The sequence below is a fragment of the Equus caballus genome, chromosome 18, assembly GCF_041296265.1.
Source record: "Equus caballus isolate H_3958 breed thoroughbred chromosome 18, TB-T2T, whole genome shotgun sequence".
Taxonomy (NCBI): domain Eukaryota; kingdom Metazoa; phylum Chordata; class Mammalia; order Perissodactyla; family Equidae; genus Equus; species Equus caballus.
In genome coordinates this window covers 35,386,047-35,401,074 of record NC_091701.1, presented here as the reverse complement: position 1 = coordinate 35,401,074, position 15,028 = coordinate 35,386,047, and the positions used below count along the sequence as shown (strand labels likewise).

Genomic DNA, 15,028 nt, shown 5'->3' with positions numbered 1-15,028 from the left:
CTATTCTAATTTGATTCTTCATAGGACAGTGCCAAATAGGTAGTTCATTTTCCACTTACACTATTTTGCTTGTTTTTTTAAATGCTTATTGCTTTTGCACTCCTGCTTTTGAGCTGTCCCTACCTTCTCCAGCACAAATTGTAAACACATTTTGTGGGAGTGATTTGCATCAAAAGGTTTCAGTGCTGACTCAGTGAATTCAGTATAACTGAGTTCCTGGAGAAGCATCCAAGAAAGGTAACAGGTTCACTTACCGTGAGTAATTTTATATCCCCTGTTAGGGTCTATAATAAAAATATTCTTTGGTGGCTGGGTTCTTTCCATTTGAGTATCTCAATAAATCTTCAAAAATTTAGGCTAACAAAATATTTTGGAAAGCCAGTCAATTAGGTATGATCTTTCTGCTAATTAATACTGTTTGATAATTGTTTAAACCTTGATCGTTTAAGTTATTGGTGAAATTGTAGTGGAGAAAGGAGCTTGCTCTGTGTCTCTCTCTTTTTACTTAACCTTAAGAGTGGAAGGGCTTAATGTCAAGTGATTTTCTTCTTTGGAATATAGCCCTTAATTCTGTGTAAAAACCATTATTCGAAGGCACCGGGCCCAAAAGATTCTGCCTGTAGGAGTTCTTTAAATAAAAGAACCATTTATTCTGTTACTCTAGAATGACACAAGTTTTACAACTCCCTAGGTGATAGAGAAACAACTTTGATTCCTCTTCTGTTTCTTTCCATCTCTAAGCAGCAAGGAGCTCTTCTTGTTTTCTTAGTAGAGCTGCTCTAAGTAGATAATGAGCTTTAAAAATATTTATTCTTTAAATGCTCTGGTTCTTATTTAAAATTAGTTTCTTTCCACAGAAAGATAAAATAAAACAATTTGCTACTGCCAGATGCTTCTCTCTTTTCTGGGGCCTTCTGTTTCCATTGGGCCAATCAAGGTAAGTTTTGCAAGGGATTGACCTGCTTACCCTTGCTGTAATGGTGCTATTGCACTACCAAAACCAAGATACCAGCTAGTCATTTCTAGTAAAATGCAGATTTCATTTTTTTTTTTTGTAAGTACTTTCATGTATCTCCTTGACATAAGCCGGTCACAATTTGCTTTATGGCCCTTTCTCTTTAACTGTATCAGTGACCATCTTTCTAGTAAGGTTACTTGCTACCTGATACATCCATTCAGATACTCAGAATTTTATCTTGTGGTTTTATTCTGCTTCTTTTCCTAGGCCAGTATATACCATGTGCCTTTAAGTGTACCTGACTTTTAGATGTTTAGAAGTCTGTCTCTCCCTTTTGGCTCCTGTTAGGATAATAAACGAATGTCTTGGGAGTTCAGCTATGGGGGTCCCAAGAGAATCCTCATTGTTTTTCCTTAAAATTAGATTATTCCTTTTTTTCCCCTTTCAACATCCAGCTAACAAATAGGAGGCCTAAACTTGGTAAAACTAATTCTTGTTTTAGCTTTGATAACAGACTGGGAGGGGATGGATAATTTGAATACTCAATTAATCCAGAAATCTAATTTAAAGTCCTGTAAACAACTACCTTAAAAATAAAAGTAGATGATTGGTAAAATTGATCCTTTTTCTGCATCGTTTCTTCTGTCTACCCACTCTCAAGAAGTGTTAGTGAGCAGTAAGTGGTCAGAAGATAATGAGTAGAAGCAGGGTGCCTATATATAGTTCACTGCAGTGACGCAAAGTTGGTAGGATTCTACCATCCAATTTTAAAAAGTTAAAACTTCTTTTGACTTTGGGACTGAAAGTTAATGGAACCTTCATGTATGGTGCCTAGTTCACATTAAAATCTCATTCTGAGACCCAACTGAGGACTAAAATCGGTGGGCGTCTTACTTGCTAAATGATTGTGGTTTTTGGAATGTTACTGAACGTGATGAAATTCTAAAACTTGTTGGTAAAATAATAAGCAAGCTGGACAGAAGAACAATCTACTGAAGCCAGAGTTCATGATTTTTCAAATGTAGCAAGTTATTTAGACTAAAGAAGTAGTGTGTTTGTTTTTACTTTATTTTTAGTTAATGAGATAACCTAGAATGCCCTTTTTAGAATTCAGGCTGAATCTATTGGTAGTAATAAATATTTGGAAATTATCAAATGGAGCTTAATTTTTTTTCGTGTTTGTTTCAGTTATCTGTTAGGTTAAATTTGCCTCTTTCTTAGTGTATAGTAACTTCATCTGGGAAAGTTGTGCTTCTGCTTTTACAGAATTATAGGATCTTAGAGCTGGAAGAGACCTTAAAAGATGTTAAAACTTTAAATAATATGTGAGTTAAGTAATGGTTTATCACTGGTTAAAAACTGTGTTAATAAAGTAATTTTCCTGCTTGATCGCAATACTCAAGAATTTCTAGTAGAGATTTGCATTAAGATGCAATTACGTGTGAGGCCTCTTCTTCCTCCATATCTGTAGTGAGTAATGTTTTGCCATTAAAATGTTTTCACGTCTTATTCTTTTGTTATCCTTTCTACACAAAGGACTTGCAAGTCCTGCTGTCTTTATCACAGATGATTTTGCCTTTACTTAAGCCCAAGAGAGTCCTCCTGGCTTGCTCTTTTTTCTTTTTTTTTTTTTTAATCAGTTTTTCTCTTCTTTTAATGAGAAGAGTAGAGTAAAAGACTTAAGGTCCCTTTCAGCTCTAACAGCCTATGATTCAATTCAGCTCATTTTTTAAGAAGAGTAGGTGATGTGGTATGAGATTTTATGGGTTGATATGGAGACATAGAAAAAGAAAATTCTTGTAGTAATGCCTCCCTAATTCTAATTATTCAGTACTTTTTTTTCTTTGTTCAATAAACTGATAAATGAGTAATTGCTATTTAAAAGGAGTTTAATGTTCTTGTTCTTATATTGAGTAAGGCAGGCTTTAAGTGACATTTTATTTCTATTCCTGCTGCTGTCTGAGCCCAAGTCGTCACACTCCCATGCCTAGGATACTCTTAACAACTTTTGAGCTGGTTTTCTTGCTTCAAGCTTGCCCCTCCCAAAATTCTCATAGGTTTCAGCATTCTATCTCTTTGCCCAAGAACCTCCAGTGTTTTTCTGTGCCTGTGGCATAATGTCTAAATTCCACAGCATAACTTTGAAGGATTTCCCATAGCAAAATTCAAAGCACAATTCTGAGCTGCATGTCTTCACATTCCCTAATTTGAAGACAGGGTGGTCTTTTCATGGTATCTTGAGTGATTGTATTAGTTCATGACCCAGCTTATGCTGTTCTTGCCTTCCTGCCCCCAGCTCACTACCGCCTTGAACTTTCCTTTGCTTACCTAAGTTCTACTGTTTCAAGTTCTGCCCTCTCCAGGAAGTCCTCAGCAATAACTTTGCCCAGCATACACCTTCCCTTCAAATTATTAAAATAAAATCCTGTAACCTGCCCATGACTCTTACCATTTCACTTATTTTGGCACTTACTGACTTGTTTTGTTTTATGGTTTATTTGCTTTGTCTTCCCTACATGTAATAGATTGTAAGCTCTTAGAGGGCAGGGGCTATATTCTGTACTTTTAAAGAAGTCTTTAGGTGCTGAGCACAGTTCTTGGCACATCATGGGTGCTCAGTAAAATACTTGTTGAATGAATGAAAGAAACACAGATATTCTTCCCTATAATAAAGGCAGGAAGTCAGTCGATGCTACATGTGACTGTTTTCAGAGATTACTTGTGACTTTACGTTGTTACTACTTACATTTGTTTTTAGTGTCTGCCTCTTTACTGTTGCTTTTTCATTTGACAAAAATGGAAGATAAGTAAGATGAATAAGTAATTTTTATTTTGTGAATAAAACAAATACTATTTTCCATTTATTTTAAATATTTTCCCTAGGGAAAATCATGATTTGGAATATAGATCTTCCAGAGAAATCCAGAGTGTTGGTATCTTAGATTTATCTGACTGATTTGACAGATTGATTGGTTGCTATTGCTTTTGAATACCCTTTCAGGTATTTACAGAATCCATCCCAGTGTAGTGGACATTGGGCAATGACAAAAACAGACTTTTTTTTACGTTATCTGCACATAATTCTTGAATCTAGGTAATTTTCTGTATGCATTTACATTACCCAGGCAAGAACTTTTTTAAAAATAGATTGACTCAGACCTAATATGTTTGAATAACTTTTGGGCTGTGTATATAGTTAAATTTTGATTGGTTTTACTAATGATACTGTAAGTTTATTTTCATTATCTGAAGATAGCATCATCTTTTCAAAACTCATCTGTTCAAAAACTTTAGCTAGAGTGGTGCTTTTAAGTATGAGTAGTATTTGGAGAGATCTAAGACAACCATGTAAGTTTGGAGGAATGAACTGTACTTCTCCCCCCACTCCCCTTTGACATTCACAGGGCAGAATATTTATAAAGATTCTGAGAAGTCTTGCAGAAGCCTTTTAAAACTGTTTTTACTCAGTATTTCTTGGTTTTGTTTGACCATCTTTCCCGGTCTCCCTTACCCACTGTTATCTGTTTATTTTTGCTTTGTCTAGCACATTGCATGGAATAACATTGCACAGAATTAGCATTTTGTGAGAAATGCTGGATTGGGTCCCCTTATCGATTTAGTCTGCTCTTTAGGGGAAAGAGAACATTGAAATGAGTTAGTACACACAGGTTAAGCTGTTTTTGTTTTTTGTTTTTTGTTTTTTGTTTTTGAGGAAGATTAGCCCTGAGCTAACTGCTGCCAATCCTCCTCTTTTTGCTGAGGAAGACTGGCCCTGAGCTAGCATCCGTGCCCATCTTCCTCTACTTTATATGTGGGACACCTGCCACAGCATGGCTTGCCAAGCAGTGCCATGTCTGCACCCGGGATCTGAACCGGTGAACCCTGGGCCACCGAAGCCGAATGTGCGCACTTAACCACTGTGCCACCGGGCCGGCCCTATAACCTGTTGATTTTTAATTAGGTTTCTTAGAAATGTTCATGACGTGACTTCCAGTCATCATGAGTGGTATATCAGTAGATAGTAAAGAATTGGTACCTATGTATGTGTCATAGCTCTGTACTATAGTTTCTAGTTTATTTTTTACATAAATAAATAACAAGTCTAAGTTGTGAAGGTTTATAAGTAAGGGTGAGTAGATTACTGTCTCCTGTAGAAGTTATTGTTAGTCCTTCATTCTTATATCTTTTTTCCATACCTTCATATTTCTTTTAGTCAGTAGACATTTAAGTCTCTTTGCTTTGGTGTGAGTGTAAAAATGGATGATGTATACACCCTGCACTCAAGGAACTTGGAGGCATTCCTCAAATGCTTGGCTAAACTGTTTTGTCATCTTCCAACTGCTCGTGTCATGATACTTCTAGACATTGGAAAATTTAGTGGAGATGAATCTTTTATGTTTGTTTTCTTTCTCTCTCTAGTCAAATAATCATACATTTCTCTTGTTTATTAAAAAAAAAAGCTAGTTGTAGTTATCGGTTATTGAAGATGTGATATTTTGCATGATGGACTTGAAAGAAAATCTTCTAACTGCTTTTTCCTTGGTGCACTGCACTCAAAATGGAAATCTGGGTCTTCAAATCTGAGTGATGCTGTTAGCCATGTCTCTTAAAGAACTAAACATGCCAGCAAGTAGGATTGTTCTGAGTTGAAATATAGTTTGTTTTATCTTAGACTTTGAGATTTATTTTTTAATTGAGGTCACAGTGGCTTATAACAGTGTGTAAATTTCAGGTCTACATCATTATATTTCATACGTTGGCTTCTGTATAGACTACATCATGTTCGTTTCCATCCATCACCATACATATGTGACCCGTTGTTCACTTTTGCCCTCCTTCTACTCCCTTCCCCTCTGGTAACTACCAGTCTGTTCTCGTTATCTATGTGTTTGTTTATCTTACACATATGAGTGAAATCATACAATATTTGTCTTTCTCTATCTGACTTATATTTGCTTAGTGTAATACCCTCAAGGTCAGATCCATCCATGTTGTTGCAAATGGCAGTTTCACCTTTTTTATGGTTGAGTAGTATTCTAGTATGTGTGTGTACAGCACATATTCTTTATCCATTCATCTGATGGACACTTAGGTTGTTTCCAAGTCTTGGCTATTGTGAATAATGCTGCAGTAAACATAAGGGTGCATGTATCTTTTTGAACTACTGTTTTTCTGATCTTTGGATAAATACCCAGAAGTGGAATAGCTGAATCATGTGGTAGTTCTATTTTTTTATTTTTTGAGGAATCTCCATACTATTTTCCATAGTGGCTGCACCACTTTGCATTCCTACCAGCAGTGTATGCAGGTTCCCTTTTCTCCATATCCTCTCCAACACTTATTTCTCAGCTTTTTAATAGTCATTCTGACAGGTGTGAGGGGATAGCTCATTGTTTTGATTTGCATTTCCCTAATAGTGATGTTGAACATCTTTTCATGTGCCTGTTGGCCATCTGTACATCTTTGAAAAAAATGTCTGTTCATATCCTCTGCCCATTTTTTGGATGGGTTGTTCTTTGTTTTGTTGTTGAGTTGTGTGAGTTCTTTATTGATTTTTTTTTTTTAAACAAAATTCTCATCTCATTTATCTTAGGCTTTTTTAATCAAAATTCTCATTATGATAGAAATGTAATTTTACTCACTAGGTCCTGATCTTCTGTTTGGGCTAAGACTTTTTAAATTACCCTTCGATAAATGAGCGTTAAGTTCCTGTTTGAAAACATGGGCTTGGTATAGTTTCTTTGGCCATCGAGAAAGTTGTTACTTCTCTGAAAGGGGATCTTTCAGTAATTTCAGGATCATTATGTATTTATGATCATATATTTGTTAAGTATAATAGAAAATTACCCTCGTGTTCCTTTATACAGAAATGAGGACTGGTCACAAAGTTGTCTACTACAAGCATTTGAGTTTCTGCTATGACTGTGTAACTGTTCTTTGCACCAGTAATACGTACATAAATGAGACATGCTCTGTATCCTAAAGGTGCTCATAATTGAGAAGAAACTAAAAATGAAGTTTCATATAGACAAATATATAATGATTTAGGTTAGGTATAATACTTAATCTGGTTTAAAGGACTTGGGGAAGGGGAGGGAATAGTCTTGTGTCCTAGAGGGCTTGTGTCCAAAAGAAGACTTAGACAACTTTTTAGAGTAACTTTTAAAGTCTTTAATTCTGTATGACTTAATTGAGACACCACAACTTGTGTGTGTATCCCCAGTATGTCTAGAGGTTTTTAAAAATAAAATGATAGTTCATTTTCATTCAGTTCTATTTCTGAGTTTTTGTGTCACGTATCCATACCCAGTGGTTTTCTCTTTATATTTTCTGTACCCTCATTTAATAAGTTAGTTTCAAGTTTAGCAAGAGACAATGGGCTAAGTAACACTAAATAATTTAAACCTCTTGCCCTTTTTCGCATTTTTTTTTAAGGTTTCAGGGAATGGGATTATGGTATCTAATCTATATTAGGAAGAATTATGATTCTAGCACCATATTTGTATATAACTTTGAAAGATTAATACGCCCTATTGAATTTGATCCTCCTGACTCTGAAAAGTGAGTTGGCTAGGTAAGTGTCCAATTTTTAGATGGAAATAGTAAGGCCCAGAGAATTAAGTGAATTGTACAGTGACATTGCAGAGCCAGCAGTAAATGTGTTGCTTAATCTGTGATTGACTTCTTATTGCATGTGTTGATTCCTACTAAAGATCATGGTTTTACGGTATTTACTAGATGCCTTTAAAGAACCGAAGTGCCTACCTAACTGATAGATAGGGAATAGATGAGAGAAGGAGCAATATAAGAAGTACTTTCATTATATTATTTGAAGGAGAGTAGTGGTAATAAAACAGTTGTCATTTATTGAGCACTGTTCTAAGTGCTTTCTGTGTGTTATCCCATTTGAACCCTACAACAGTCCTATCAGATGAATACTATTTTCCCATGTTACAGGTGAGGAAATTGAGGCCCAGATAGGTTAAGTGAATTAGCCCAAGATCACACAGCTGGTAAGTGTCCAATCTGGGATAGGAATTCTGGCAGTCTGACTCCAGAATGTACTTAATAGCCATACTAGGCTGCTTCCCTGTACGGGGATTAAGCCAGCCTCTTTAGAATCTGAATAGTGTATACTTCAGCAATTCTGAAGTCTCCAGGTTGAGAGAATTTAGCAAACTAAATAGTTTTGAATACTGACAATTGACTTATTGAATGGTAAGGTTCTAGTCTATGAGGTGACAGTTTGTGCAGATATTGTCTATTTTTTATCTAAATGTTATATTAGAAAATGAGAAATGGCTTGAATTTATATATAACTCTAGCTGAAGAGGAAGTAAGGTTAAATGATTGTCCCAAAATGCAACCACTTACTTTGGGTTACTAAGGACATTCTTTAAAGAGAGGTATTTCTGTTTATTTCCAATTGAATGGATATTTAGTTATTTTCAAAGATGTAGTTTTTGCATTTATTCAAAGAATAACTTTCCATTCGTATATTTTTTCATAAGGTAAGTTAGTGGTGTAGGAGATAGTCATTTTTAAATATTGTGCTTAATTGCCTCTGTAGAGTGTACTTATCTTGTGGAATTTGACTTTAGTACGTTTGAAAGGAACCAAGTACAAAGGCAAGAATCAAACTTTTTAGATAATCTGGAACTGCAGGTTTCCAGCAGGCATGGTTTTTAAAAATGAACCAAATTTAAGAGTTAATATCTAGACAAAAGATAGGTTGTGTGATTTCTTTCCACCGGGAAAAACTTCGGGAAATAATTACGAAGAAAAGAACTTCTGAAGTGCCCACGTGAAGATGTTTGCTTTTGCTTTCATGTCACAATAAAATTGGGCTAATTTAGTTTACATTTTTAATTTGCTGTAGCCTTGATACAATTGCTTTTATTACTGTACCTTTTATTTTAATTTTAAAAATACCTAGAGTGATACATGAATGTATCAACAACAAGAATGCTTGTTTTTATCTAACATTAGAAATTTTCCAAACTGGGATGCTAAGAATGACTGAGCAGATTGTGTGGTGCGCCCTAGTTTTTACTGGTTTCTTTCTTGTTCACGATGTTGATTCTTCTGAAAGCATCTTGATAATTGATTTAACTTTTATCATTAAGAAAATAAAAAATTGTTTATATAGTATATAGATACACAAATGGTTGACCACTTATGAATAAAGTATATCAAAAAGTATATCTGAATTATTTTTTGTTTTTAGGAGGTGCCAAAGTGTCCATAAAATTCAAATGTTTAATATTTTAGGCAATTTAGCTTAAATCCCACATAATATGTTTTCACTCTTCCTAGTCTCTCCTTGTCTCCTAACAACTAAAAATTCTTAATTATAGCATTTAATATATTTGCCAAAGTAGCTTAAATGGAAATTTGTGAAGCTCTGCATGGTTGTGATTTTCAGTGTGGTTCATATTAATCTTATATGAACTACGACTTTGTGGCTTTAAGAATGATCTGGCTTATGGAATTTGTTGTGACATTATTGTAGCAACTATGTTAAGAATTCTTCCCTTTAGCCATTTTGAACAGGCATTCCATTTTCATTGAATGTAAGATGTCATCAGTGGTCAGACACTCCATCATATTATGTGCCCTAAGAGTGAAAAAAACAAACCTAACATGGCAAGTTGAAAATACTCTACAAATAAAGCTGGAGGCCATCAAAGGGCTAGTCCCTCCATGTGTGAATTAAGGAGTATATCTACCATGCAAAAAGAGACAGTAAAGTAGCTTCAATGTCTCAACTTTGGTTATTGGGCAGAGGGAGGGAAAAATCACTTCTGCGAATTTGAACCACAAACTAGTTCTTATAATAAGTTTGCAGCCTGGATTCCCATTATTAGTGTGGTATTAAAACAAAAAAATAACAACTTAGAAAACTTTAATGGTCTCAGATTGATGGTGTTGCCTAAGTCAACACAAATTCTCTGAAGGAATTCAGTTTCAGTCACATGGGTTGAAACATACATCTCTATATTATGTATATCCTAGAATTAATGAAAAATGGAAATCATAACATTTCCACAAAGTAGATTCTTAAGGCTTTGGTAAACAGGCTTTTCTATAATGCTCAAGCCTCTGGAAAAGCTCTTAATTTGTCAAATGTTGTAATAGCTTTTCATAAGAAATATGGTATTTTGTATGTTGATGTTTTTGTTCTTTGGCTTCATGTTAATAACATCACAGTTTTGGTTTAAAATTATAGTAATCTATTTACTTTTAGAATATTCAGTTGTACGTGATTTAAGAATCTTGCTAATGTTTGTCAGGTTGAATAAGCTTAGCTAGTTGCTGGTCCTCAGAATTTACAGAGATATTGAGGGAGAATTTAGCTTTTTATTTGACCTTAACTCATTTTATAACCCATACCATGAGTTCTAGTCTAAAGGCAAATTGTTGAGATGTTTTAAAATTTGAAGTGTGGGAAGAGGAACAATTGAGAGAACTCTGTCTAACTCTGTTTAGTGATTTTCAGATATTGTTTGCTCTGTCATTGGCCTGGTCTAGTAAACTTTTGTTACATAGAAGGTTTTTTGTGCTTTGTTTTTTAAATGGGATTTGATCCGTGTGTGTCTTATGAAGTCAGAATGTTTCAATTTGAAATTACATTCATGTGTCATGTGTACAGCTACCATGTGGAAATGTTCTGTTGTATGATGGAGATTTTACCTCCGTTTTCATAATGTCTTTAATTCTTATGAGAAAATACTTTGATTTGTTTTTCTCTTAGTTTTCAAACTTTAGTTTCTCAATTTAGCTTAGTATTCTAGTTTTTGAATGTTACTAGTTTTGATTTTATATACAAACCATTTTAAAAAGCAGACTGTTTCTCTTTGTTGCCTACCATGCTTTTCCCCGCATAATCAGTTACTTAGTGCTTAAAGAATTCAAACCTGCTCTCCTGTTTTCCTAAAGCAAAATTAATTGTGAGTGTATATTTGTTGGGGATAGGAGGAGAGGTTACAAGCTTTGTTCTCATTTGATTGCTCTATTTTTTTCCCTTAATGTATAAATTATTTCTCTAATTCTGTACCTTTTTATTTTTACTATGATTTGACCGTATATTCCAAGTTGTAGTCATGCATTTTCTGTCAAGTTCTTGTTTAGTGATATGTAAACAATTTATTGAATGATTTGAGGAACAGAAAAGCTTTTGTTGTTTTTTAATCCATTAATAACATGCTGCTTCGTTTTAATGTACTTTAGCCTGGTTTTGCTCATGAGTTGACTTTCATAAGTAATGAAAAACAGTGTGAGTGTTCTCATCTATGTCCCTATTGACCAATACACTTACTTCTCTTTTGTTGTTCCTATTTCTCAGATTGTTCATTTAATTTGAAACTGTTGAATAACTGGTAACCTTGTTCCTAGTACCTATGGTTATTGTATATAATTTTTATTCCCCTCCATATTTTCCTTAATTAGTTCATATTAAAATCAAAATTACAATGTCACATTCTCCTAATATAGATGAGCATTGGGTCAAAATCCTTTGGAAATTTATGGTAATCATCATTTTTATTCATACTATAGGGTAAAGATTAATTCATAGATTTGAATTGCCGTTATTGGTAGACAAGGTTAAGCTCCCAAATTAATATTTTGTTTCTTCACATATTCATGTGTGTACTTCATTAAGGTTTTCTTTACAAGAGAGGACATAGAGGCTAGCCCAGTGGCGCAGCAGTTCAGTTCGCGTGTTCCACTTCGGCGGCCCGGGGTTCGCCGCTTAGGATCCTGGGTGCAGACAAGGCACGGCTTGGCAAGCCATGCTGTGATAGGCATCCCACATATAAAGTAGAGGAAGATGGGCGTGGATGTTAGCTCAGGGCCATTCTTCCTCAGCAAAAAAAGAGGAGGCTTGGCAGCAGTTAGCTCAGGGCTAATCTTCCTCAAAAAAAAGAGAGAGGGCATAGATGATTTATGTTTTTTATGTATTTTTTTGTCACTGAATTTTAAGCACCTTTGATCTAGAATTTTAAAAAGGACCAGATCGCTATAAAAGCTGGCTCAATACAGATATTAAAAGTCAAAGGTGAGAAATACTGAAAAAATATTTTGTCTTACTCCAAAGAAGGGAGAAAAACATGAGTTAAGTTAAAACTAAAAGAAAATTAATATTCTTAAATTTAGGTTAGAAATAACATAATAGTCTGAATTTTTAAATTTATTTGTTAAAATAATTTTCACTGTACATAAAAATTATGACATAAGTATTAAAATAGATCATTGATAAAATACTTCATTCATTCAACAAGCACTTACTAAGCATACTGTCCATGTAGGTATAGTGTTAACTGGGTTTTAATCTTAAGTTGTACATATTAGCTTTAATAACCAGATAGATTCTTAAAGTCATATTAAGTGCTTTGGTCTTATATAGTAACCTTCTTTTACTTTTGTTCTAGATGCCTGGAATGATGTCTTCAGTAATGCCTGGAATGATGATGTCTCATATGTCTCAGGCTTCCATGCAGCCTGCCTTACCGGTAATCTTGTGAAAATAACTATTTTCTGTGGTGTTTTGATTACTTTTATTTATGAAATAATATATATGTATTTTATAACCAATCATTAGCTTTTTAAGTGCCTCCGGACGTGTAAGATGGGAATTACAGTGGACTTTTATTTTTAGTTTCTTGAATGACAGGCACTTACATTTTTTCCCCAATATTTATATTTTATGTACATCCTTTGTTATTAAATTCATTCTGCATTAAATACGACTAGAACACTAAAAAACATAATTTGTCAGAAGCACTTTATGGGTCTGGTAGCTTTCTTATCTTAAAGAGTGGACATTTGTTTTACTGAGTGATAATTAAAAATTGATATAATTTAGTACTAGAACCTAAATTTAGAAATCAAAAGATTTCATTGGAGGGGCTGGCCCCGTGGCCGAGTGGTTAAGTTTGCGCACTCCACTGCAGGTGGCCCAGTGTTTCATTAGTTCGAATTCTGGGCGCGGACATGGCACTGCTCATCAAACCATGCTGCGGCAGCGTCCCACATGCCACAACTAGAAGAACCCACAATGAAGAATATACAACCATATGCGGGGGGGCTTTGGGGAGAAAAAGGAAAAAAAATAAAATCTTTAAAAAAAAATAAAAATAAAAAAGCTGTAGCTTGAAAAAAAAAAAGATTTCATTTGAAATCCACATTTCATGAGACTTCACCTGGGACACATTACTTAGAAAATCCTTGAACGGCCTTATCACCCTGTAGTATCACAATTATATAAATTGTTATGATATTCAAATTAGCATAACTTCTTTATTACCTGATAGCCTAGTGGTTGTAGTGAACAGAAGTTGATACTCCACTGGGGTGGTAAGTTTGCAGTGTCTTATCCAAAACTCTTAGGCCCAGATATATTTCAGAATTTTTTAATACTGTAAAGTAATATTTTACATCTACTATAAATTATCTAAAAATTTCCTGTGAGGCCTTAGACAGTGCCTTAGAATTTCCAGCACAATATTTCTACAGCAAAACTTACGGATATTCACTCTGAGGTAAGATAAATACTCTAAAGAGCTCGTGTCCTTCAGGGTAGGGTTTGCCACTATAATGAGTATTAGTGCCAAACTTGAAAAAACTTGGTTTTCAGAGCTTTTTGGATTTCAGAATTGTGGGTAAAGAATTGTGGATCTGTATGTAACTGATGATTATATAAATGTAACATTTAGATTAAAGTGCTTCAGTACCCCCAGGTTACTGATGTATTTTACAATTTATGGCAAGCTCAGGGAACTGAAACCACTAAAATTTGCCAAGAATCTTTGAGTCAGAGGCTTGAGAATAATATAGAGAGTGGACTGATTGACTGTGCTTTATGAGGGACTTGTATAAAATATAGTTAAACAAGGTCAACATTATTGATTATTTTTCTTCTTACAGCCAGGAGTAAATAATATGGATGTGGCAGCAGGTATGTGTACCATTTATGGCGGTATGTATTGGTCTTCATTTGGACAGTAGCAACCATACTATAATGAGGAATAAAAGCTGTGTCTCTTATGCTTTATAATCAGCTCCTGATTTTTTTTTTCTTTTAATCAGTGGTAAATAGGGATAGTATTTATAATTGAATCCATAAGAAATTATCATAATTTTGGATCAGGACTTCTAGGACCAGATTTGGTCTACAGGTGTGCTTTGGCCCACACAATGTTTTTAAACTTTATAATTAGTTGCTAATATTTAAAGTCTGCGGGCTTAACATAAAGATTGAATTTATCTTTTTACACAGAGATTGAATTTTTCTTGAAAAGTTGCATGATCTGAATATTTATTGTTTACAGTGGTCCTTGTCAACACAGTAGGTACAAAGAGAGTATTTGAATGGAAAACTCTAGTTCTGTCTGTATTTGTACTTTGCAAGCATTGTGGAATGAGATAGCAACTCCATACTTTAGCTATGGAGCGTGTTCTCTCCTTGGCCTGCTGGACAACTTCACAGTCATTTTTCTGTTACCTGCTTGGTCTTTGTAGTCACTGGAGTTTGTAAACCCTGTGATGATTTTTTTTCCAGCCACTTACTAATATTTTTTTTGACTAGTGTGTCTCTAACACTTAATAGTAATGCCTCGGTTATCCCTAAGTAAATAATGTTCCACATAAATTAGTATTCTGGGTGTTGAACATCCCATGATTATGCTAAAACCTGTTTTGTTTTAAACAGTATGGGTTGAAACATTTTAAAATGCAGTATGTGCTTTCCTGCAGGTTTATAAGGGACATAATTGATCTTAAGATGTTTCACAGATTTCATTATTTAAGCTGAAGTGATGTTCTGAAATACCTAGTATAATATTTTTTAGCCTATTTAGATATCTAGAGCTGCTTACTGTTACCCTAAACAATCCTGGAAAGTAACCTTAAAATTTTTTTAATTACTTCTTAAATGCTTTGGTTTACCATTGATGTCCATAGTAGCTTCATTTGATAGCTCTCAGTAACTAAAGAAAACTGTTTCCTTTTTACATACAGGCTTTGTTTTCCTTTTTAAATACAATTTTAAGTTACTAGTTTCTAAAAGTA

At 34.4% G+C, this 15,028-nt stretch overlaps 1 protein-coding gene across 12 annotated transcripts in view; it reads left to right on the top strand.

The window, feature by feature from the left end:
* Positions 1 to 15,028, top strand: part of PRPF40A (pre-mRNA processing factor 40 homolog A) — a 54,535-nt gene that overhangs the window by 2,763 nt on the left and 36,744 nt on the right. For 9 of the 12 annotated variants that reach the window (XM_023622926.2, XM_023622925.2, XM_023622924.2 and 6 more), the window contains 2 exons: positions 12,391 to 12,471; positions 13,886 to 13,916. In XM_023622926.2, the coding sequence (XP_023478694.2) occupies positions 12,391 to 12,471; positions 13,886 to 13,916 (112 nt within the window). Of the gene's footprint in view, positions 1 to 857; positions 938 to 12,390; positions 12,472 to 13,885; positions 13,938 to 15,028 lie in introns of all 12 variants that reach the window. The other 3 variants (XM_070240971.1, XM_070240972.1, XM_070240970.1) reach the window with 2 other exon arrangements.